The sequence below is a fragment of the Ahaetulla prasina genome, chromosome 1, assembly GCF_028640845.1.
Source record: "Ahaetulla prasina isolate Xishuangbanna chromosome 1, ASM2864084v1, whole genome shotgun sequence".
NCBI lineage: Eukaryota > Metazoa > Chordata > Lepidosauria > Squamata > Colubridae > Ahaetulla > Ahaetulla prasina.
Genome location: NC_080539.1, coordinates 18,508,646 through 18,534,580, shown reverse-complemented (window position 1 = coordinate 18,534,580; position 25,935 = coordinate 18,508,646). Strand labels below are relative to the sequence as shown.

Sequence of the window (25,935 nt, the reverse complement as noted above, 5' to 3'; positions counted from 1 at the left end):
TAGATAGATAGATAGATAGATAGATAGATAGATAGATAGATAGATAGATAGATAGATAAGTAAGTAGATAGACCTATGATACAGGAAAAGAGAGGCTGTGAATCAGAATTGCCTATATAATGAGTTGGTGCTGCCCAACAATAGTCTCTAGAAGGTACAATTTCAAGAACTGCCAGTCTAGCAGGGTAAACCAGAATAATATATCAATTATCTAACCAGTGTCTTGGTAGTGACTCTTCCTCATGTACTTCAAAGTCACATCTAGTACCCACTATAAGAATCTTGTAAATGGAAATTTAGCTTGGAGATTGGTGAACCCAAGTTCAAATGCATCAGAAAGATTTCAAATAGGGGAAAACTTGACATTCACCATTTTAGAGGACCTTCTGGAACTAATGAGCTAAATAATTAGCATATACATAATAACATTAAAATATAGCATTATGGCAAATGAAAGTAAGCTAATATAGGCTGCTTCCTAAAACACAAAGGCTTAGTGTCAACCAGAATAGGCTTAAGACATTCTTCCGAGTGAGACACCAATTGGTGTCCCCATTACCCTAAAACAGGGGGGTCAAACTCAAGGCCCACAGGCCAGATCCGGGCTGTGGGGTGCTTAGATCTGGCCCATGGGGCTGCCCTGGGAACAGCGAGGGACCGGCCTGTGGGTGTTTCTGCCAGCAAAAATAGAGCTCCGTGTGAGGGTTCCAATGGATGCCCTAATTAAATCATGAGCCTTGAGCCAAGCTTCAAAAGAAATCCAGTTATATATTAGGAGCTTCATGTGGGCATGTTCCCAAGTGAAGCCAGCTCTAATCCTATGTAATTTACGCCCCAATCATGATCCTGTTTCCCTCCTCCCCCCAGGGTGCGTTATCAATCACATTTGCCAATAGAGCAATTTCATGGTTGTAGCAATCACTCCCCTCTGACCGCTGTGGGTAACCCTGGGATACAGCCTTGAGAGAGATAAGTCTGGAATGTTCATCTGTCTTTGGCTGCTGTGCCGTTTCATCGGTTTCCCATCCCCCTTGCTTATGCCAACTCGAGAGCAGGCCAGGGATGCTTTGCGAGTTGACACTCCGTGTTCGCTGGCAGAGGGTTGCAGGATGCTATCGTACCCGAAAACAGAGCTTGCAAAGGCCGCGGGTGGCTCTCCCGAGCTCCATTTTCCCTGACAAAGGGTTGCAAGAAGCCATTGCAGCTAGAAACAGAGCTCAAGAGCCCATTTTCACCAGCAGAGCGCTCAGGCCACCACAGGTGCCCCCAACACAAGTGCCATCAAGCAGGACATGCCCCTCTCAGGCATGCCCCCCCAGCCTCCCTGAGGTCAAACAGAACCCTGATGCGGCCCTCAATGAAATTGAGGTGTTTTTTTTTTAAATTTGAATTTATATCCCGCCCTTCTCCGAAGACTCATGGCGGCTTACAATGTGTTAAGCAATAGTCTTCATCCATTTGTATATTATATACAAAGTCAACTTAATTGCCCCCAACAATCTGGATCCACATTTTACCTACCTTACAAAGGATGGAAGGCTGAGTCAGCCTTGGGCCTGGTGGCTTCTCCTAGAAGCACAAAGCTGTAAACACCTAGCCTGAAGATGACGAATGGGATTTCGTTTAGACGTCGCCAAGACACTTCCAATTTTACGCGGGAGAAAACCCAAATAACCAAAGACCTACACACACACACACACACACACACACACACACACACACACACATAATATAATATAATATAATATAATATAATATAATATAATATAATATAATATAATATAATATAATATAAAATAAACCCATCCCAAGATTAAAATAATTCAAACCCCAATTTAAAAGCATTGCACTCATTTTAAACCCAGATCTAAACAATTGGGCATGCATTGAAAGTCTTTAAAAGCGCAATAGATCATTTTAGAAGGAGGGGAACCTATTAATTCCCCCACCAACTTCCTTTCTTAATCACCCCGTCTACCTTTGCTAAATAAGGCTAGCAAAAAACCCACAAAAACTGCTTCACTTTCCACGTTGAAAATAAAGGGCTGGAACTAACCCATCTTCAGGCACCAAGAAAATAAGGACCCACAACTGAAAACTCCACTTTATAAGTTACAAGCTGATGCCAGTCGAGTTTTATATAAAAGGACAACTAAGGGAAACATTTCTCTAATTGGGCAGATTCCTATGGGAGCAGGCTGGCTTTTCATTACTAGGTTTCTGCCTCCAGATGCTTTCAGTGTCAGGTATCAAAAATCAAATGTATGAAAGAAGAAAAATCGCTGTTTCCTATCACCACATCCCTTTTAGGAAATAAACTGAGCTAACACACTGGGGGAATAAATTGACAAACCAACTTGTGTTGTTGCAAAGGGAAAGGAAAGGGTGGGGGGGGGGAAGAAGCAGGAAAAAAAATGACATCCATCCATCAAAATCCATGGGGGAAGCTTTGCTTTCGAAGTCGCATCAGTCTAGGGGTCTCCCTTCTCACCAATCTTGCCTCCTGCCCACCTCATCCATACCCCCACCCACCACAAAGCTTTGCCACCGGAGTCCAGGGCGACAAATGGCAACGTGTCATGGGGGTTGGTTGATGTGTGTCTATTTAGTCTCAGCATAGGCTGAAATGCCATCATTAATTCATTACCCAGCTGCCTGTCAAATAAATTGGCAATTACACCCACCGCCGGAGCCTGGAATTTCAGTAAATAGCATGTTTCTGTCGATGGAGCCGTTGAGAAATGTTAAAAAAAAGAAAAGGAGAGGGGGGAAATAAAAGAAGAAGGAGGGGGGAGGAAATTAAACAAGGAGAACATGTTTGTTTCACTAGCAAAATGACAAGGGACGATGCTTGTCAAGGCAATGTTGGGAAGGGAGGGGGGAAAGAAAATCTCTGTCCGTAACAGAGCCAGAGAGAAGGGAGGTGGACTGGAACAGGCTTCAGAAAAAGGGAGAAACATGCAAACACACACAACAAGGATAATTCTCATTTGTCTATCTTTTTCTTCCCTTTTTTTTTTTTTTGTTTCCTTGCAGAGCTCCGCCCCTTCCAGCTTGGGAACAGGCTACTTTGTAAGTGGATCTCAACTTTTTAAGATACGTGTCATGAAACAGTGTCAAACATGGTAATGCCCAAGGAGGGAGATTTTGCAGTGGCTGGTATTTCAGCGGATGTGGGATTGGCTAATTATTTCCATGACTTTCAGCGGTTGGCCTGCAACCCAAAATTATGACAATTGTTTTGAAGAGAATCTTTTGCGTCCCCCACCAACTTCTTTTCTTAATCACCCCATCTTCCTTATCCCCCATTCCTCCACCCCACAGAGTAACTCTGCCCTTTATTGTCACTTTCCTTTATATTGTTGACTTCTCCCTTTATCTAGGTTAATCCTTCCTTCTCCTAGGACCGTTTTTTCAAGGGTCCATCTAGAGCAGGGGTCCCCAAACTTGGCAGCTTTAAGACTTGTGGATTTCAACTCCCAGAATTCTCCAGCCAGCTATACTGGCTGGAGAATTCTGGGAGTTGAAGTCCACAAGTCTTAAAGCTGCCAAGTTTGAAGACCTCTGATCTAGGATCCACTTTGTACGAAACCAGTCTACTGTGATCAAAAGGCTGGTTTCATACAACACATTAGCCCTGGTTAAAAAGAGATTGGAAAGTCAGGGGTTCCGTATTGGGTTTCTTTTTTTGGGGGGGGAGGAGCTTTTATATGAGGTTGTTTGAATTCAGTCATCACATTAAGTCATAATATGGGTTATCTGGGAGAGGGGGCATAGCATTTCATGTCAAAGGAGAACTTGTGTTTTGTTAACCCAGTTTTGAAATTTAACATGCTGTGTGAACCTAGCCAATTTTCTGGTGAGATATATATATATATATATATATATATATATATATATATATATATATATATATATATATATATATATATATATATATATATATGCGTGCATGCCCTGGGAAAGGGATTTAAATACACTGAATGGATCTGAGGGACTGATATGTACAGATGTATTCTACAGTAGAGATAGATGCCTTATTACAGTAGATACCTCATTATCTCTTGGGACTTTTCCCTCTTCCTTGTAGCCTATCACTTTCCTGGCAGAGACTACCAATGGTATTGTAGTAGCTTATTCATCTCCACATTCCCAAGTATTCCACCTGCTCCTTTAATCAAAGTCCTGAGCCTTGATATCACCTATGGGTATAGGGTAGGATGTGGGCAACACATGTTCTTCTAGCTATGCATGCTGATTATCAAATAAGACCCAGGCTCCCGTGTGAAAAATACAAGAAAAAGTGAGGTACAACTTATCAAGCAGTATACACAGTTAATCATCATCTTTATTAAATGCGGTGCAAATAGGTTACACAGGTATCTAACCTGCTGGACTCACATCTGGTATTTGGCCAGGACTTCCCCAAATGGTCTTGAGAAAAACAGTACGAGTTAAGATATGCTTTATTTTATTTATTTATTTATTTATTTTGTCACAACATCATACAAAAAGATTATATAGTATATCAACATATATATGAGTAAATGTTAGGAGGTATAAGCATATATATATATATAGGAAGAAGAAAAGAAAAACAATAGGACAGGAACGGTAGGCACGTTTGTGCGCTTATGCACACCCCTTATGGTCCTCTTAGGAATGGGGTGAGGTCAATAGTAGAAAGTTTTTGGATAAAGCTTTTAGGATTATGGGAAGAGACCACAGAGTCAGGTAAAGTATTCCAAGCACTGATGATTCTGTTACAGAAGTCATATTTTCTGCAATCTAGATTAAAGCGGTTAACATTAAGTTTAAATCTATTGGTTGCTCTAGTATTATTGCAATTAAAGCTGAAGTAGTCTTTAACAGGAAGGACATTACAATAGATGATTCTGTGAGTTAAACTTAGATCTTGTCGAAGGCGACGGAGTTCCAAGTTTTCTAAGCCTAGGATTTCAAGTCTGGTGGGATAGGGTATTCTATTGTTTTCAGAGGAATGGAGAACTCTTAAAACAACAAAATACCTTATGGTATTTTATTAAGGTAATGCTGTTACCTTATCACCTAAACAAAAGAGCTAACAAATGGAACTGCTGTGTATAAAACTCAATTTGTGTTTACTCCCCTTATGGATTTTTAAATAAGTATTGTTCAGCTGATTGGAGGGTGTGTTTTTATACAATAGTGACATCAGTTTCTTCGTTCTACATGAGATGTGTTAATTTTAAAAAACTGGGGTAAACTGGGGACTCAGTATAAGCCGAGGTGGGAAATGAGGCACCCATGGTTGAAACCCTCCTCCCTCAGCTGAGAAGGCTGGCGGCTCCCGCCCGCCTCTCACTGCACCGGCAGGGCTTCAGGAAAGGAAAAGGAAGGAAGGAAAGGAAGGAGGAAGGAAGGAGGAGGAAAGGAGGAGGAAAAAAAAAAAAAACTTGAGTATAAGCCGTATAGACCCGAGTATAAGCCGAGGGCGTTTTCAACACAAAAATGTGCTGAAAACTGCTTATACTTTTATATCTAAGTATTGTTCAGCTGATTGGAGGGTGTGTTTTTATACAATAGTGACATCAGTTTCTTCGTTCTACATGAGATGTGTTAATTTTAAATCAGGTTTGAATGGAATGTCCTAATATAATATAAAAAGAGTGAGATGATTGGGTTATATGAAGTTCCCTTTAACCAATTTTCTTACTCATTCATGCATGCATGCAATTATGTGGCCACCCAACTCAAACTATGTGACTAGGGAAAGGAGGGAGGGAAAGGAAGGGAAGGGAAGAGGAGGGAGGGAGGGAAGGAGGGAGGGAGGGAGAAGAAAGGGAGGGAGGGAGGAAAAGGAAGGAAGGAAGGAAAGAAGAGGGCGGGAGGGAGAAGAAAGGAAGGAAGGGAGGGAGGGAGGGAGGGAGGGAAGGAGGAAGGAAGGAAGGAAAAGGAAGGAAGAAATGGAGGAGAAGGAAAAAAGGAAGGGAGGAAAGGAGGAAATCATAACTAATTGAAACATATTAAACAACAAAATGGTGGACAGAACTGAAAACTGCCACGATCTTAAGGTGACACTTCATAGCTCAATTTGCATGAATTGATCGAAACTGGCATCTCAGAGTAAAACTGGGCTTTTCCAGCTTTATGCGATAATCTCAGGAAGTAAACTTGGTAGATCTGGCACGCAAGATTGTAGTGTGATCAAGGTGTTGGAGTAGGATGGAGGTTCTTCAAGGCCATTTCCAGACATGGAGATTCACAGAGTCCTTACGGGTCAATCATCTACCTCAGTCCAATCCTTCTACCTGCAGTTGCATTTGTGGGGTGAATCGAAGGTGCCTTGAGATTGGGGAGAAAAGGTAGGGTCTTAAACTGATGACGATGAAGGTGCTGTGGGTTCTCCATTGTGTTTCTCACTAACTGCGTGCTTAGAGCTATTTGGGCTCCTCCTTTTGATAGAAATGATACTATGTGAGAAAACCATCTCTTTATCGGAAAACTCATTCCTTCTCAGAGGTAAGAGCTGAGGAGAACCATCCAGGGGTTGATGACATACAAGAATCAATGAGTGTGTCCTCAACTAGAGGTTCTTCATTTGTCTGGATACCGGCTTATGGTTGCTTGGTTATGGTTGCTTGGATGACCTCATTTATTGGCATCCTTCAGTCTCAAAAGACTATGGTATCATGCTCTGGAAAGAGATCCTAAAACAGCAATTAATGTGACTAAAAAGGCCAATTCGAGAGTGGCAATCCCTTCCACACTGAGGGCAGATACATTCTGTCCCCTGCCCAGCCCCCAGATTTCACTGGTTCCGGGACTGCCTCTTTGCCTCAGCCTGCCGAACAAATGTCTCTTCGAATTGGAGAAGGCCAATGCTGCGTCTTTAGCCTCCAAGCTGAACAATCGGAGGTCAAGGTTTCTCAGTTGATAATGTCCATTCCCAGGGTCTTTAGGTCCCTCTTGCAGATATCCTTATATCGCAGCTGAGGTCTCCCTCTGAAGCCTTTCCCTGCACTAATTTTCCATACAGGAGATCTTTCGGAATCCGACCATCAGCCATTCTCACGACATGCCCAAGCTAGCGTAGACGTTGCTGTTTCAATAATGTTTACATGCTAGAAATTCCAGCACATTCCAACACTGCACTATTTGGAACTTTGCTTGGATGATGGCTTATATAATTATAATTCTCCTGGTGGGAGTAAACAAATAGGCAGATTGTATGGGGAACGATGGCAGGATAATTCATGTTGGAACCGAGGAATCTCAACTCACGGCGTTGTAATTTCCACATTGTTAGCCCTGGTAGATCCAAATTACATGTAGTCCTCGATTTATGACCACTGTTGAGTCCAACATTCCTATTGCTAAGCGCAACAATTGTGAAGTGAATGTTGCCCCATTTTACAAGCTTTGTTGCCGCAGTTGTTATGCGAGTCACTGAAGTTGTTGAGTTAGTAACACGGTTGTTAAGTGAATCTGGCTTCCCGATTGAGTTTTGCTTGTCAGAAGGTCACAAAAGGGGATCACGTGACCCTGGGACTGTACAACCGTCATAAATATGAGCCAGCAGCCAAGCGGCCAAATTTTGATCACTTGACCATGGGGATATTACAGTGTGGAAAACTGTCACAAGTCACTTTTTTCAGTGCCATTGTAACTTCGAATGGTTAGTAAATGAACTGTTGTAAGCCAAGGACTACCTGTATTGTGATGTTTCTTTTGACCCCGTGAAGGAGCCAAGACTTTGACAACAAAGAAGAAAAAACAACAGATTTCAATCCACTCGGGTCCCTTTTTCATCTCTCTATCTTTGTTTTTCATCTATTTATCATCATCAACTAAACATTTACGTCCTTCATCTTCACTCTCAGTGCTGAAGGGACTTACTCGAAGAGTGAAACCTGTTCCACAAAAGTGATAGTTAATGTAATTCCGGCTCGTTTTTTTCCCCCCTGAATATCAACAAATGAAGTTAAATTGACTTTCTATATATCATCTGGCTCCTTGACAGCAATGCCTCTTCCATCCACAGATATCCTTCTGTCTACAGTTGCTGAGGAAAATAAACATTTTTAGCATCCCAAGCCTGGCATAACTCCCCCGAAAGCAAGACGGGGTGTCAGTGACTACATCTGTCAGGAAATCTACAGACAGCTCAAGCTGTCAAGAACAGGCATGCTATGTGCTAACAACGCCTGCCTGTCTTTTCTTCACTCCCCAAGCTGGCATTTGCAAAGTACAAGACACTTGGTATGAGCTTACAGGAGTGTGTGTGCCCACACACACACACACACACACTTACAGAGTTTCCTCCCTAGTAGGAATGGATACATGGATACATCCCCTCAGAGTTGTGTCTAGGCTCTGAAGATCCCAATGAATTGCAAATGCCAGAATGAACGTCATTGTTTTTGTCTTTTAATGACCCCATAATCCCTTCCATCGGGGTGGAGTCAGGGCATCTGAATGGAGCTGAGTGTTTATTGGCCGGATGCCCTTCCTGTCACCAATGCAGAGTTCGCAGCAGATAGTTACTCATTGTGCCCAGAGAGAGAAATATCTGTCGCTGCCTAGGATCCCCATTTCCTCCCGATCAGCTGGGACTTGGGAGGCAGAGAATAGATGGGGGCACGGCCAGTCTGAATTTTTACTACCAGTTCTCCAAAGTACTGAAAAATTTTGCTACCGGTTCTCCAAAACTGGTTTTGGGGTTTGTTTGTTTTTTGTTTGGCTTAGTGTGTGGGATGAACCCGGCCCATTCAATTAATTTGTGGCTGAATCAATTAATTTGTGGTTGTGCAAGCCAAGAAGATGGGCTCATGAACCAGGTTAAATAGTCTCGTACACTGTGATAATCACACTAAGAGTCAAAGATATCGTCATAGAACACCTATCCGAAAACATCTTTAATACCCAAGACTTGGCTAATCGACCTCTTCTTCGCAGGGTTAGGTATTAGACCACATTTTTGTTTGTTTTAGATTTCGTTTGTTCCTGTTGCAGGGTTAGTTTTGTGAATGCTTGCAACGTTGTCTGCCATTTATTTATTGATATTATTTTGGCTTAGTTGCCACCTGACCCAATCAACTGTGGAAGGTTTATAGCACAAAAAGAGAACAAATATGCAATCCGGATACAAAGGATAGCAATAAACAGAAGGCCTTTCTAGGAAACACAACACATTTCATATTCAGAATACGGGATTCTGTGCATCCTAGCTCAAAGCCTAGGAGAAGAGTCCTTTAAGAGCACCATCAGGATGGGGACCACCTGGATCTCAGGGGAGCCTCATTCTAGAGGGCAGGCACCATAACAGGTTTCTGAGGTCCTGATAGATAGCATTGCTACATTGAAGGAATCTGGAATATGCCAGCAAGACTGATGACTTGGGAGTTATGTGATATCTGAGCCACAGTGGCACAGTGGCACAGGCTACTTCTGCTGACTGCCGGCTGCTTGCAATTTGGCAATTCAAATCTCACCAGGCTGAAGGTTGACTCAGCCTTCCATCCTTCCGAGGTGGGTAAAATGAGGACCCACATTTCTGAAAGCAATATGCTGACTGTGTACACTTCTTAGAAAGGGCTGTAAAGCACAGTAAAGCACCATATAGGTCTTGAGTGCTATTGCTATTGCTATCTCAAGTAGCCAGTAGAACTTTATAGGTGCCATATAGAACTTTATAGGTGATTAGACTATGGCCCCTTGGGACATTGTTTTAAGGTTAATTCCCTACCTAAAGAGAGAAACAGAATGACCACAGGTTGGAAAAAAATAAGTGGGAACAGGAGTGACTTCTGACTTCCTGCCTATTTCCCTACTGACTTTCCTCGTGGGAAGCTGGGATGGGGCATCGGAAATGATGGTCACATGACTATGGCAGTGTGGCATCCCAGCAACGCTGAAGTGCCATAACTTTGTTAGATTTCAATCCCACAGGAGTGAGGAGTCGCAGATTATGGATGCATTCTTTAAGTTAACCCATCTGAGATACATTGATTTAAGCACTATTGCCCTAAGATGCACCGTTTCACTCAATTTAAGGTTACAAACAGAAGGGTTTTAGTGGTATATAGCAAACCAGCCAATTGTATAGTACAGAAGCAAACTGGTAGGTACTGGTTGGGTGGGAGATGCTGGCAGTTGAAGTTGGGTGGGAGATGCTGGCAGTCGAAGTTGGGTGGGAGATGCTGGTATTCTCAAGTTGGCCAAGGTTGAGAAACACAGATCTAAAGGGATACGGCTCCACTGTTCTATGATGCAATTAGCTTGGGTCATCCTGCCGGAACAGGGGTGTCAAACTCAGTTTCATTGAGGGCCACATGAGGGTTCTGTTTGACTTCGAGGGGCTGGGGTGAGCGTGGCCAGGGTCGGCATGGCCAGCTCGACGTCACTCCTGTCGGGGACGCCTGTCATGGCCTGAGCGCTCTGCCAGTGAAAACAGGCTCCCGAGCTCTGTTTTCAGTGGCAGAGGGTTGCAGGAGGCTGTGGCAGCCGAAAATGGAGCTTGGGAGCCCATTTTCATAGGCAGAAGCATCGTGGGCCAGTCCTTCACTGTTTCCAGGGTGGCCCCACAGATCTAAGTACCCCACAGGCTGGATCCGGCCCCGGGCCTTGAGTTTGACACCCCTGGGCTAGAATACTTGTCTGCAACTGACAAAACAGGAAAGTAATAGAGGGAGGGAATAATTAAACATTTGAGTTAGTGAATGCTTAGTAGGGATGGACCAATTTCCCTATCATTAGAAGTCATAGTTAGAATGCCAAATTGTAGGTCCAAACATTGCATTCTTAATCCGATTCTCCATATTTTTGGTGTTCCAAAAGATATTTATATTTTATTTCCATCACATCTGGCCACCAAAGTATATTATAAGAATTAAGATCTTGCAAATGAAATGTCTTCACTTCCTGCCAAAAGGAAACAATTATGGCAATTGATATTTGAACGTGAACAGAAAATGACAGTTCTTGGATCGTCTTGTGGTCCATGCAACTATGGAAAATCCAAACAGTAATCAATACTGAGTCATAACTGGAAGGGGATTTTAGGCCATCAATCTCACCCCTTGCTCAGTTCAGGAACCCAAAGGAAAGTATTGCCAACATATGGAAATCTAGCTTTTTTCTTGAACTTCCCTTGAATAGGAGCCCACTGCTTTTTCTGTGTAATTGGTTCCACTGGCACTCACTGTTGGCTTGAATTACAAAAACTATTCAAGTTTGTTAGATCAAAGACCAAACTGATTGCACATGTAGGAATTAAGAACATACTGGAGCAGCTCTGCAATGAAGACCTGGAGATATTAAGAAGGGATTAAAATCCTTTGAGCTAGACTGGGTTCTAACAGCAGACACGGGAAACATAGAGAATGAATGGATCCTGGAAACCTAGTAAGGATTTCTTATTTGAGGCAGTAGGCTGAATCTAAGTTCTTTCTGAGTTCTGCGATGGTTAGGAGATCTCATTTACCATTCTTTGCAGATAATATAATCTCCAAACATAATATTTTTCAACAATATTAACTTTCCAAATTGCTAATAGACCTAGTTTCCTCCCTCCTCCCCAGAGGTGGGTTTCAGCAGGTTCTGACCAGTTCTGGAGAACCGGTAGCGGAAATTTTGAGTAGTTCGGAGAACCGGTAGTAAAAAGTCCAACTGGCCCCACCCACATCTATTCTCTGCCCTTCAAGTCCCAGCTGATCAAGAGGAAATGGGGATTTTGCAGTAACCTTCCCCTGGATTGGGGTGGGAATGGAGATTTTACATTATCCTTCCCCTGCCACGCCCACCAAGCCACGCCCACAGAACCAGTAGTAAAAAAAATTGAAACCCACCACTGCTCCTCCCGTACATAGAGAACAGAGGGAATGGCCTCTTGTCTACTAGGAGGAAATGACAATAATCACTTCCCATTTTGATAAAATAAAAGAGCTTGTATTTTTCTCTTTCTGATTTGGCTTCAGAAGTAATCCCATGGTGCAGTTAGTCCTTGATTTACATCCCATTCATTTAGTGACCACAGCACTGAAAAAAGGGACATAGGACCATTTTTTTTATGTTTACCACCATTGCAGCATCCTTGTGGTCATGTGACCAAAATTCAGATGCTTGGTAACTCATTCATATTTATGACGGTTAAAGTGTCCTGGGGTCATGTGATCTCCTTTTGCGACCTTCTTGCAAGTAAAGTCAACAAGGGGAATCCAGATTCACTTAACAGCCGTGTCTCTAACTTAATAACTGCAGTGATTCACTTAAGAACTATGTCAAGAAATGTTGCAAAATGGGGCAAAACTCACTTAACAACTGTCTCGCTTGCCAACAGAGATTTTGAGCTCAATACGTGTCGTAAATCGAGGACTTTCTGTACTTTGGCTTGCTCTTCAAGGTCTCGTGAATGGATTCAGCCTCAATTTCATAGCTAGTAAAACACTGTTGGCTAATTTAGAAGTCTCTCTCCAAATAAAGGATTTATTTTATGGAAGGCCCAAAATCAGCAAACCGAATATGAGTGAGGTAAAAAGAATTGGAAAAATTGCAGTGATTGTGGCAAGAAAGCTATTAAAATGGAGCCAAACACACTTAAACCACTCTCTTGCTACACAACAGAACTTTTGGGCTCAATTGTGATGGTAAGTCGAGGACTTCCTTTATCATCCTAAACAGTGGTGGAATCCAATTTTTTTTACTACCGGTTCTGTGGGTGTGGTTTGGTGGGCGTGGCTTGTTGGGTGTGGCAGGGGAAGGATACTGCAAAATCTCCATTCCCACCTCCCTCCAGGGTAAAGATATTGCAAAATCCCCATTCCCACCCCATGGGAAGGATACTGCAAAATCTCCATTCCCACTCCAGGGAAAGGATGATACTGCAAAATCTCCATTCCCACCCCACTCCAGGGGAACAATACTGCAAAATCCCCATTCCCTCCCCACTCCAGGGGAAGGATACTGCAAAATCTCCATTGCCACCTCACTCCAGGGGAAGGATACTGCAAAATCTCCATTCCCACCTCACTCCAGGGAAAGGATACTGCAAAATCCCCATTCCCTCCCCACTCTGGGGCCAGCCAGAGGTGGTATTTGCAGGTTCTCCGAGCTACTCAAAATTTCCGCTACCAGTTCTCCAGAACCTGCTGAATAGCACCCCTGATCCTGAAAGAGAAACCAAAATGAGGGAAGGAGAAACATTCCCCCAACAGTGATGTACTGTACATTCCCCCTCCAGTTCTTCAAAGCCCCCTAAATTTTCAGCCTGCACGATCACCATAGTGGAATGTGAGAATCTCACTCGGTCTCAGTCCTAGATTTTCTATCGGGGATGAAGAGGGGGGATGGGGGAGGGGTTGGAGGCTGCATATGCCGCATTACGTTTCCCATTATGCATTTAGACAGACGCGCTTTGTGCAGGGTGGGTGAGATTAATTAATCTTTGAGGAGAAAGGATGGTGAATTGTTTTGACATTTGTTCTTCAGCTACCAAACAATATGTCTCTCCCGTTCCCAGCTGAGGAAAGCTTTAATTTGCACCCAATCTGGAGAATCTGGAAAGCATACGTTGCTGGAACCTCCCGCAGGAAGTCAGTTTCTGCGCGCAGGCTCATAAAGCCAGACCTAAAAGGCAGCGCATCCGACAGCTGTTTTTGGCTCTCTTATGGGATGCCACAGGGACACCACAAAGGATGGGGCTGGATGACATTCAAAACGTCCTTCCCTGGAGAGCCGCGCACGAGGCAGCTGTGTAAAGGTAGCAACCCGAAGAAAGATAAACCGCAGGGTAGCTGGGTTGGATTTTCGAGCCACAAACTGTGCACGGGGCATTGGGCCTGTTAACATAGCAGTTCCACAAGATTTCTTTGTGTGACACACAGATGTATGTATCACATACCCAAACCCATTTTTTTTAAAAAAACAAAAAACTAGATCTTTTAATTCTTAGTTGTTTTTCGAGATACAACCTGGAAATAAGGAGACATTTTCTGACAGTGAGAGCAATCAACCAATGGAACAGCTTGTTGTGGGAGCTTCATCGCTGGAAACTTTCAAGAAGAGACCGGACTGCCATCTGTCAGAAATGGTATAGGCTCTGCTTGGGCGGGGAAGGGGGGGAGGGGGATTGGAATAGATGACCTACAAGGTCCCTTCCAATTCCATTCATCTGTAACTTTCAGAATATCAGAGTATGTTTAGAGTATGTTTAGACAGCTAAACATACTCTGCCATTGGCCAGAAGGCTAAGGACCATTGGAGGTTGGCACCAATGGTGGGATTCTGCCGGCTCTGTCTGGATCGCCCGAACTGGTTGCGGCAGCTGCGGGAGGCTCCGCCTACCTGCCCGGATGTAATGTGTGACTACTGCGCATGTGCAGAGATGGCACGTGCAAATGAAGCAAGTGCATGCACACACTCACATTTGCAAACCAGTAGGGAAGGTAAGCGAATCCCACCTCTGTTTGGCATATCCTATTTTCAAAGAAGAACATTATGGCAAGTGGGATACTTGTGCCTGGCTTTGTTGTGTTGCTGACTGAAGAAAAGCACCTTTGCTCTATGAAGGAATCTGTCGCCAAATCACCCTGCAACCTCTCCCCCAAAATTGTTTTCATTTACAGGTAGTCCTCGACTTATAACAGTTCACTTAATGGCCGTTCAAAGTTACAACGGCACTGTAAAAATTAACTTATGACCATTTTTCACTCTTACAACCATTGCAGCATCCCCATGGTCAGTGAACAAAATTCGATGCTTTGCAACTGCCTCATATTTAGGATGGTCGCAGTATCCCAAGGTCATCTGATCCCCTTTTGCAAACTTCTGACAGACAAAGTCAATGGGTATGAACCAGATTCACTTAACAACCCTGTTGCTAACAACTGCAATGATTCACTTAACAACAGTAGCAAGAAAAGTTGTAAAATGGTTTTAAAACTCAGTTAATAAATTTCTCACTTAGCAATATAAATTTTGGGCTCTATTTTTTTTTTTATTTGAATTTATATCCCGCCCTTCTCTGAAGACTCAGGGCGGCTTACATTGTGTTAAGCAATCGTCTTCATCCATTTGTATATTATATACAAAGTCAGCTTTTATTGCCCCCAACAATCTGGGTCCTCATTTTACCTACCTTATAAAGGATGGAAGGCTGAGTCAACCTTGGGCCTGGTGGGACTTGAACTTGCAGTAATTGCAAGCAGCTGTGTTAATAACAGACTGCTTAGTCTGTTGAGCCACCAGAGGCCCTTTATAGGCAACCTCAATACAACCTACTGTGGTTGTAAGTTGAGGACTACTGTGTTTATTTATTTATTTATTTATTTTTACAAATAAAACAAGGCAGTGAAAATATCCAACACATCTTCTTCCTCCAATTTTCCCCACAACAACTCTATGAGGTGGGTTGGGCTGAGAGAAACTGACTAGTTCAAAGGTGGCTTTCATGAAAGACTAGGGGTGACATGATAGCAGGGTTCCAATATTTGAGGGGCTGCCACAAAGAAGAGGGAGTCAATCTATTCTCCAAAGCATCTGAAACAAAAGAACAAAAATCAATGGATGGAAACTAATCAAGGAGGGAACCAACCTGGAACTAAGAAGAAATTTCCTGACAATGAGAACAATTAACTAGTGGAATGACTTGCCTCCAGAAGTTGTGGAAACTCCAGCGCTGGAGGTTTTTAAGAAGAGATTGGACAATCATTTGTATGAAATGGTATAGGGCCGGGCCGTGATGAATAGAATAACAGAGGACATCTTCTAATCCAACCCCCTGCTTAGGCAGGAAACCCTACATCACTTCAGACAAATGGTTATCCAACCTCTTCTTTAAAATTTCCAGTGTTGGAGCATTCACAACTTCTGGAGACAAGTTGTTCCACTGATTAATTGTTCTAACTGTTAGGAATTTTCTCCTTAGTTCCAGGTTGCTTCTCTCCTTGATTAGTTTCCACCCATTGCCTGGCACATGTGGTGTCTCCTGTTCCTCTTCTGGGTTTCTGTCACGCATGCACGCGCAATGTTCAGCTTTCCTTTTTGCATGCGGCAGTGCTGAAAACTAGAAGAGCTGGTCTTCCATTTTCCTGCGCGCCAGCCAGCAGATTGTCGCGAGCGCATGCACGCCAGGAACCTGGAAGAGTAGCTGGCTGAAACCGGAAGTTCAGGAGCTGAAACCGGAAATTCATTTTCTGGAGCGCACATGCACCCTGGGCAGCTCCTCTTCCGGGTTAGGGCCTAGACACGTGCGTGGTGCCAAAAAGGTTCGCCATCACTGGTATAGGGTTTCCTGGTTGAACAGAGGGTTGGACTAGAAGACGTCCAAGGTCTCTTCCAAGTCTGTTATTCTGTTATGGCTGTTTCAGGATTTGAACTCATGGTCTCTCACTTTCTAGCTTGTGCCTTAACCACTAGACCAAACTGGCTCTCCAAAGAGGCATCTGCTTTTCTGTCTTATTCTCACTGAGAGCTTGAGAATTTATTTCGAATTCCTCTCCATAGTGTTTTATGTCAGTCTAAAGAGGGATCTCATTATTGGAGATATTAAGGGATGGGTAACTTCCGAACCTGATTTGTTGTTCTGTTCTGCACCTTTCCATCAGTCTGTGATTCTCTTGCTGCTCATGCTTTGCAACTGGAAACAAAATGCAGCATGAGGTCTTTTCTGCCCAATAAGAAACCCATAGAAGTTGGCTTGCTTGCGTGCTTGATTCGTTGATTGATTGATTGATTATTATTATTATTATTGTTATTATTATTATTATTGTTGTTGTTGTTGTTGTTATTATTATTATTATTTATTATATTTGTATACCGCCCTTCTCCCGAAGGACTCAGGGCGGTTCACAGCCAATAAAAACAACAGAAAACATATAATACATATAAAACAGCAAAAAAGAATAGAAAATTAATTCAATTGATGGCCTAAAACTTAAATACAAATTTAAAACCCCGTTTAAAACCCCTGATTTAAAACCCCAATTTAAAACTAAGTTCACACTAGTCCTGCTCTTCGAAACAGCAACGTCTTCAGCTTGCGGCGGAAGGACCTGAGGTCGGGGAGTTGGGGAAGCCCCAGAGGGAGCTCGTTCCAGAGGGTAGGAGCCCCCACAGAGAAGGCCCTCTCCCTGGAGGTCGCCAGCCGACATTGTTTAGCTGACAGTATCCGGAGGAGGCCCTCTCTGTGAGAGCGCACTGGTCGGTGAGAGGCTAATGGTGGCAGTAGGCGGTCCCGTAAATATCCCGGTCCTAAGCATGGAGCGCTTTAAAGGTGATAACAAGTACCTTGAAGTGAACCCGGAAGACTACCGGGAGCCAGTGCAGACTACGCAGGAGGGGTGTTACACGGGAGCCACAAGGTGCTCATTCTATCACCCGCGCAGCCGCATTCTGGACCAGTTGGAGTCTCCGAGTACCCTTCAAGGGGAGCCCCATGTAGAGAGCATTACAGTAGTCCAGGCGGGATGTAACAAGGGCATGAGCGACCGTGCATAAGGAAGCCCGATCCGTAACTGGCATATCAGGCGAACCTGATGAAAAGCTCCCCTGGCGACGGCTGTCATATGATCTTCTAAAGACAGCCGTACATCCAGGAGGACGCCCAGATTGCGAGCCCTTTCCGTGGGGGCCAATAGCTCGCCCCCAATGGTCAGTGATGGAATTAGCTGACTGTACCGGGCCGCCGGCATCCACAGCCACTCGGTCTTGGTGGGATTGAGTCTGAATCTGTTCCTCCCCATCCAGACCCGTACGGCCTCCAGGCACTGGGACATCACTTCAACAGCCTCGTTGGGGTGGTTAGGGGTGGAAATATAGAGCTGAGTATCATCAGCGTATAGATGACAACTCACCCCAAGACCACGGATGATCTCACCCAGCGGCTTCATATAGATGTTGAACAGAAGAGGCGAGAGAACCGACCCTTGCAGCACTCCACATAAGAGGCGTCTCGGGGTCGATCTCTGTCCTCCTGTCAACACCGTCTGCGACCGGTCAGAGAGGTAAGAGGAGAACCACCGATGAACAGTGCCCCCCACTCCAAGTCCCCCGAGTCGGCGCAGCAGGATACCATGATCGATGATATCAAAAGCCGCTGAGAGATCTAATAGGACCAGGACAGAGGAACAACCTCTGTCCCGAGCCCTCAAGAGATCATCAACCAGCGCGACCAAGGCTGTTTCCGTGCTGTGACCAGGCCGGAAACCGGACTGGAATGGATCAAGATAGACAGTTTCATCCAGGTACTGGGGCAACTGTCGTGCAACCACACTCTCGACAACCTTTGCCACAAAGCGAAGGTTGGAGACCGGACGATAATTTGCTAAAATAGCTGGGTCCAGGGATGGCTTCTTGAGAAGGGGCCTCACCACCGCCTCTTTCAAGGTGGCAGGGAAAACACCCTCCATCAAAGAAGCGTTCACAATTTTCTGAAGCCACCCTCGTGTCACCTCCCAGGTGGCCAGTACCAACCAGGAGGGACACGGGTCCAATAAACATGTGGTCGCATTCAATCCCCCCATTAACCTGTCCATGTCCTCAGGAGCCACAGGATCAAACTCATCCCAGATAGTAACATCAAGACCTGCCTCCCCCACCCCGTCCGGATCTACCCAATCTGTGTCCAACCCTTCCCGAATCTGAGCGATTTTATCAAACAGATATTGTCCAAATTCCTCAGCTCAACCCTTTAAGGGATCCTCTACTGCTCCCTGATGGAGGAGCGAGCGGGTCACTCTAAACAGAGTGGCTGGGCGGTTATCTGCTGATGCAATGAGGTTGGAAAAATACTCTCGTTTTGCCAGCCTCATCGTCACTAGATAGGTCCGAATTTGAGACCTAACTAGTGTCCGGTCAGATTAGGAGCGGCTGGCCCTCCAGATACTTTCTAGGTGTCTTCTCCGGTGCTTCATCTCCCTCAGCCCCTCGGAATACCATGGGGCTAAATGAGATCGGCACCGGGTCAGAGGCCGCAAAGGCACGACTTGATCTAGAGCACCAGCCGCCGCCCGATCCCAGGTGGCGACCAGAGCTCCAGCCAAGTCGTGGGCTAAATCCTCAGGAAATAGCCCAAGCTCCGTCTGGAACCTTCCAGGGTCCATCAGGTGCCTGGGACAGAACCAGCGAGTCGGTTCCGTCTCCCTGCGGCGGGGGTCGGCGGTTTGAAAGTCCAGCTGAAGGAGCGAATGATCTGACCATGACAGGGGTCTGATAACTAACTCCCCTAATTCCAGATCATTCAACCACTGTCCAGAGACAAAAATCAAATCCAGAGTGTTTCCCCCGATGTGAGTGGAGTCATTCACTAACTGGGTCAGGTTCAAGGCCGTCATGGAAGCCATGAACTCCCGAGCTGATGTGGATGCTATCCCCACCGACGGCAGATTGAAATCCCCCATGACCATAAGCCTGGGGGTCTCTACTGCCGTCCCGGCGACCACCTCCAACAGCTCAGGCAGGGTTTCTGTCACACAGCAAGGAGCTAGGTACGTGATCAGTAAACCCACCTGAACCCCACGGCCCCACTTCACAAGGAGGGGCTCACATCCAGTTATCTGTGGCACAGTGATCTCCCTCGGCTCAAGACTCTCGTTGATAATAACCGCCACTCCCCCACCCCTACCCTGGGCCCTGGCCTGATGGAACGCATGGAAACCCGGTGGGCACATCTCTATCAGGGGAACCCCCCCCCTTCCATGCCCAACCAGGTCTCCGAAATGCCAATCAGGTCCGCACCCCCCTCCTGTATAAGATCGGAGATGAGGGGGGCTTTATTTATAACGGACCTGGCATTGCATAACATCAGGCGAAGGTCCAGCTTCTGAGGATTTAAGCCACTCGGGGAACGGGAAACTATCGGGGGACCGGAGTGCATGATCGCTCGTAGATAGCGCGGACGCACTCCCCAAACCCGATATGGGCCCCCGCGTCCGCCATACCTGCCCCTCCCACCCACCGTGCAGATAGAACCACCCTCATGACCATGAGCTTTAGCCTCTTCTTCCACCTCAGAATCGATGATGTTTATGCCGCGAGCCGGCACAGGATCTAGCAATGGCTCCGATAGGTATCCCCCTGAACCTAACTTCGTCGTCCCACCCTTCCCCCTGGATAAATTATATAAGAATTTACTATAACACCTAGTTAAAAAACCCCTAAGCCTCCTCTTAGAAGCATGCCATTGAACATTGAAATGTTGATATCGGATTCTAGGAAGAGTCAGTGAGAAAGATGGCTGGAGGTCAGAAATTTTGGCCACATAAAATTCTTGCTTAACAACCTGTGGTAAATTTGTTTAACAATGACAAGTGGATGTGTTGTTTCTCTAGGGTTATTTAATTTGTATATTTTCAGTCTTTTTAAGTTTGACATGCATTCATTTATAAAGTCATTGTGGTTTGCTTTATTTTATTTTATTTTTACCTCAGAGCCCAACTAAATTAGCACTGAGTTCATATGCACTTTCCCTAAAATAAGCTTTGTAAAGAAATGTGTGTGTTTTCATAAAATACAGAAAGTTTTTAAGTTTGACATGCATTCATTTATAAAGTCATTGTGGTTTGCTTTATTTTTTTTTTACCTCAGAGCCCAACTAAATTAGCACTGAATTCATTTCTCCTAAAATAAGATTTGTAAAGAAATGTGTGTGTTTTCATAAAATACAGAAAATTTCAAAATATGTAGTGTACAAACAACAACTGAATTTACTCTAGAAAATGCAGATTAAGTTGGTTCACATCATGCTAACCAACAAAATTTGGTGGTGTAGGATCTGGGTGACAAAACCCTGATTTACCATAGCAGCAGGTTGTCAGAGATAACAGTGAAAAGATATATTTGATGTTACAGACAGGTAGAGACGGTTTGCTCATCTTTAGTAATCAGTTCAGGAAGTGGAATATTTAACTGCATTTTGTTAACGTGAAAAATGGTTATCCCTTTTTAAAATGAGCACATTTACACAAAGGCACCCTGGTGATTTGCTGTTTGGATCTGTTGCAGTTAATACACTGTCTTGGCTTTTTAACATGTGCCTGTGTGCTCATTGCAAAGGCCGACTCTTGTTAGCTAGCACTTGGCACTATAAATCATAGTTAACAAATCTTACTTAGCTTGGCTAATGACAGAGCTCCAGTTTTCACACCCTAATTAGCTTTACTGGGTCTCTCTGCAAAAGGAGAACATTCTGTAGTTCATTTGCCTTTTGTGCTAAACTGTTGCTGAAGCAAAGTGTTACACAGATATTACATTTGGCCTGATCAGACTGTTGTTTTTACTTTTTGGAAATTAGCAACATGAAGCCCAATTGAATGGCTTTGGATAGCTCAAAATTTGACCCAGAGGAAAAAGAAAAAACCAGGCTTGTATCCATGGTTTATTGCTCTTGATCTTTTTAATAATTGGTGATGGTGGTGCTTGTTCTTCAAAATTAATTTTGTATTGTGAGGTCCTTGGTGCTCCCTGAGCTTAGTTGTTTTTTTTTACAAACCTTTCATTACCCAACTAGGTAACATCATCAGAAGAGAATGGGGTTTGCTCTCTGTTTATATATATGTGGATTCCTTTGTCAGAGTTGGTTGGGATATTCTTGGTGCTTCCTTGATTAGGGTGTTGTTTATTGTTTGGTTGCTTGTCTGAGTTGGTAGTTCACACTGAATCTATAGTTCAGACTTCTAGCTGACGTTTCTGTGGTATCACAGATGCGAGGAGCAGGTCTCTGCACTCCCACGACTTCTCCTTGTTGGAGGAGTTCGAAAGGAGCTAAAGTCACCCTACAGGGGCGGTGAAGAAAAGAGGGGCACCCTGTAGTTTGGGGAGAGCAGCAACTCTCCTGCTGGACTCAGGGCTTTCTCTCCCTTGACAAAGAGAAGAGGCAGTCATCATGACTGCCATGAAGCTGGGACAGCCGAGGCAACAAGCAGAAAGAATGGAAGAAAATGACCTGGATGACTGAGAATCTCCATAGACATCCTGTGCATAGTTACCTGTTAGATTTCTGATTAGAAAGCTAGGGGACCAGACCTGGAGAGACATACTTTCATTGTCACAAATATTTGGCGAAGGTCCTTCCCAAATGTCTCTCTTGAGAAAAGCATTACTGATTGATAAAAGCTGTTTCTCTCCCTCCTTGCCGAGATAGCGAATATATAAATGGGTACGGTTAAACTACATGTCTATTCTTTTCTCTCTTCTATATAAGAAATTATATTCTTATAAGAGAACAATATCAGTTGAGTCACTTTTATATGATAGATGCTATTTTAAAACAAGGTGGAACTTAATTTCTTCACAGTAGTGGCCAAAATTGTGGAAACCTTTTGGGAAAAGTATATTTTCTAAAACTAGCTAATAACACCACTTTTTTTGTAGTAGTACTATAAAATTATATATAAATGGAAAAACAATTTAATCAGTAATGTAATGCAATAACTTTTATGAAGGATTTGCTATTAGAATAGCAATTACAGTATAAAGAAGAAAAGTGAAACACATAGAAAAAATGAGATATACAAAAAATATCACATCAGTTAATATTTGCTTGGGTAACTTTTAGCATGAATTATGGCCTTACAACATCTTCCCCTGGAGTGAACCAAGTCTTTTAGTTCTGCAGCTGTTATAATGTGAAACCAAGATTGAATGATTGCTTCTATTAACTGGGTTTTATTGCTGGGTCGCTTCTGACTAAGAAATTTCTTTAGTCAGCTCCATAGATTTTCAATTGGGTTAAGATCTAGGCTATTCCAAGGCCATTCCAGCAGTGGAATATGATTATCTTGAAACTCCCCCCCCCCAAAAAAAAAGTGGTGTTATTAGCCATCAAACCTCAAAAATATACTTTTCACAAAAGGTTTCCACAATTTCGGCCACTACTGTAAAGTGATATACAGAAGACTGAGAATAGAGGAATCTATGAAACTGCCTTTAATCTATCTTTTTAGCTTGGCATTGTGCATAATGATTGAAAATGGCAATGGAAAGGAGTGTGCAAGCCAGATATTGTTTAAATAATTATGTTTTTGGATTAAATTTGAGAAACCCAGGTTCAAAACCATCCCTAGGTGTGGAAGCTCTATAGATGATTATGGATCCTGTCAGTCTCTTTCAACTAAACATACTTCATAAGGTTCCAGTTGTGCGATTAAATGAAGCAAGATCTCCATCTAAGCCAGGGGTCACCAACCTTTCAGACCTCAGGGACCACTTAATTCATAATTTTAAATCCTGCGGACCACTAATATGTTTTTTTTATAAAAAAGATAACTAGTATTTAGTGCAATGTAAAAAATGCAGATAATTTTTCTGCGGACCACCAAAATTTTCTCACAGACCACCAGTGGTCCCTGGACCACCAGTTGGTGACCATTGATCTAAGCCACCTTGAGCTCCTGGAGAAAAGTTGGGATTTAAAAGAGCAATAAATAAATAATAAAATGAACCCCCTTGATCTTTTTGGGAATGCTTCCATTTGGAATAAGTTTTACAGACCAAATAAATACTTTTGCGGAATTCCACCTTGAGCAAAAACTGGTGTTCTTTATACTTGTAATTTTACTGACTGCAAGGAAGTTGACCACACGCAAGAGTGGTCAATGAGATTTCCTGGAAACACATCTTATATTTTTTATACTATTTGGATTGGGAAACCTGAATGCAGTTTATCAAAACACACAAGTGGGAAATGGGTTAATCAGGATGGCACTGGAGGTAATGAGGGTGAACTTTGCTTATGTGAAACGTATCTCCTCCTTTTTATGTTCCAAGAGAGCCATTGAAAATCCAGTGCCCCTGAACTGCAGAAATAATGGCCCTCCGTTATCCCATAAATACATTTTGTACACTAAAATCTATCTCTGGGTCAATTAATTTTAATGTTAGTCAGCAGCGGGGTGTCCCTGCCATATTGAAACAAAGAGAGGCAGGGAACAGGGGAGAGTCATTGCAATAAAGCCATTTGCAGGAAGGAATGACCACGCTAAGGCAGTAAACTTACCTTTTCTTGTTAAAAAGCAGGTTGATAGGATGGGACAACACAAAAGTGCTTGTCCTTAAATGCACCATTCATTATGTCAAATGGAAAATGATGTCCTTGCAAAGCAAAGACATCATTGTAACCTAGCCCACAATATTAAATTAAATGTGCTCAGGTTTCTCTTCAGATCATACGAGTTGTATATTAAATAACCGCAGCCTTCCCTTTCAGGTTTATAATGCCCAAGATACTTTATATTATTAGATACTCAAGGAAACCTACCACCAATTCTACAGTCATAAAAAAACATTGGTAGGTTTTCAAGCTGACCAGCAACAGCTTCCTGACATAGCTAAGTGCTGTGCGCAATTATAGGAATGACTTAGTTCAGGAGTCTGCCTTAAAGTTGCCAAATTTGGAGAACCCCGACTTAGTTCAAGACGTAGAAGAAATAATTAGTTTTCTTAACTTCTAGCTTTTTATTCCTATCTGGCATTGGTTGGCCTAAATGGCAAACAGTGGAAGGAGACGAGGCCATCTTGCTTCTGACTGCTATCAGCCACCATTTCCCACAAAATAGCAATAGACTTATATACTGCTTTACAGTGCTTTTACAGCCCTCTCTAAGCGGTTTACAGAGTCAGCCTACTGCCCCCCAACAATCTGGTCCCTCATTTTACCGATCTTGGAAGGATGGAAGGCTGAGTCAACCTTGAGCCTGGTGAGATTCTGTTGGGCTGTATGCTAAAATAAAGCCAGATCATGATAGACACTTGAAAGTGAATCAGGAAGCCTGTAATTGTGGAGTCTGTCTGGCAAGAACAAAGAATGTTTATCTACAGGAAATATGCATGTGTAAATCTTGTAATAATTCTGGGTAGTTTAGAAATCTGATAAAAGTAACAACCGTTAGACAACTTGCAGGCCTCATCAAAAATTAGGAATACAGATGCCCTGCAGCGAATTAAATGTGTATTAGATAACTCCCGGAACATTCATTAGCCAATGCTTAGGAATAGGGACAGCTAGAGACCAATAGAACAAATTGTAGAATTATTACTAAAACGTTTATTAGATGATATTTCTTATCTCGCCTTCTCCCGCCTTCTCTTTTAGTGAAAATGTATAAAGATTTCTTAATCCTTTGTTCTTGGTTCTTGGCATTTTGGCCAGGAGCCCTTTTCCTTGGAGTACTCCAATAAAAAGCAATCAGAAAACCTGCACCTCATGTCTGGCGTCCATCATTGGCTTTGGGACCAGGCTCAGACCCGAATTGGGGACAACAATTTGAACTGCCAAATTGCAGGCAGTCGGCAGTCAGCTGATGTAGCCTGCAGTACTGCACTCTAACCACTGTGGCACCGTGGCTCAAAAAAGTATTTTGCGGACTCCAAGGTGGCTCTGAGGATGCCTCTTTCACACGATGCTATTTGGCACCGTAACATTTTTTTGAAGCCTTTGGTGGGAAGCCAAGTACCGGCCTGCTGAAAACCAAGAACTGTGAAAAGAATGGAGAAGGCTGAGGAGAATCTTCTGTTAGTAATAAATCTTTCAGTAAGCTCTCACATTTTCAGAGAAGGAGGCATTTTGATTCACAGAATGCAGCATTAGAACCAAGGATCTCAAGATAATTAAACATTAGTGTTGGTTGGAACCTGACTGCAGATAAGAGGTCCACAGTCTGAAACGTCAGGCACTGAATGTGTGCCCTCAAGGCCCCGTCAGAAGTTATTAATAAAATTGTTCTGTTTTAATGGGACAAAAGGGGAAGAGTATTAAATGCCTGGTGAGTGCTCATACTACCTTCTATTTAATAAATTTGATCTCTCCATTTTTTTTTTTTTTATTATTATTATTTTTTTTTGCAACAAACAAACAAAAAGAAAATACATTATTACACCCTTGTGCTATACATAAAAGGAAGATTTGGGTCTTCGGATATATCCTCATGATTGCCAAAATCCACGTTCTCGAGGTACAGGTAC

At 43.4% G+C, this 25,935-nt stretch overlaps 1 protein-coding gene across 3 annotated transcripts in view; it reads left to right on the top strand.

The window, feature by feature from the left end:
- Positions 1-25,935, top strand: part of AUTS2 (activator of transcription and developmental regulator AUTS2) — an 869,450-nt gene that overhangs the window by 178,935 nt on the left and 664,580 nt on the right. For all 3 annotated transcript variants that reach the window (XM_058164290.1, XM_058164289.1, XM_058164291.1), the window contains exon 3: positions 3,037-3,072. In XM_058164290.1, coding sequence (XP_058020273.1) covers positions 3,037-3,072 — 36 coding nt within the window. The remainder of the gene's footprint in view (positions 1-3,036; positions 3,073-25,935) is intronic.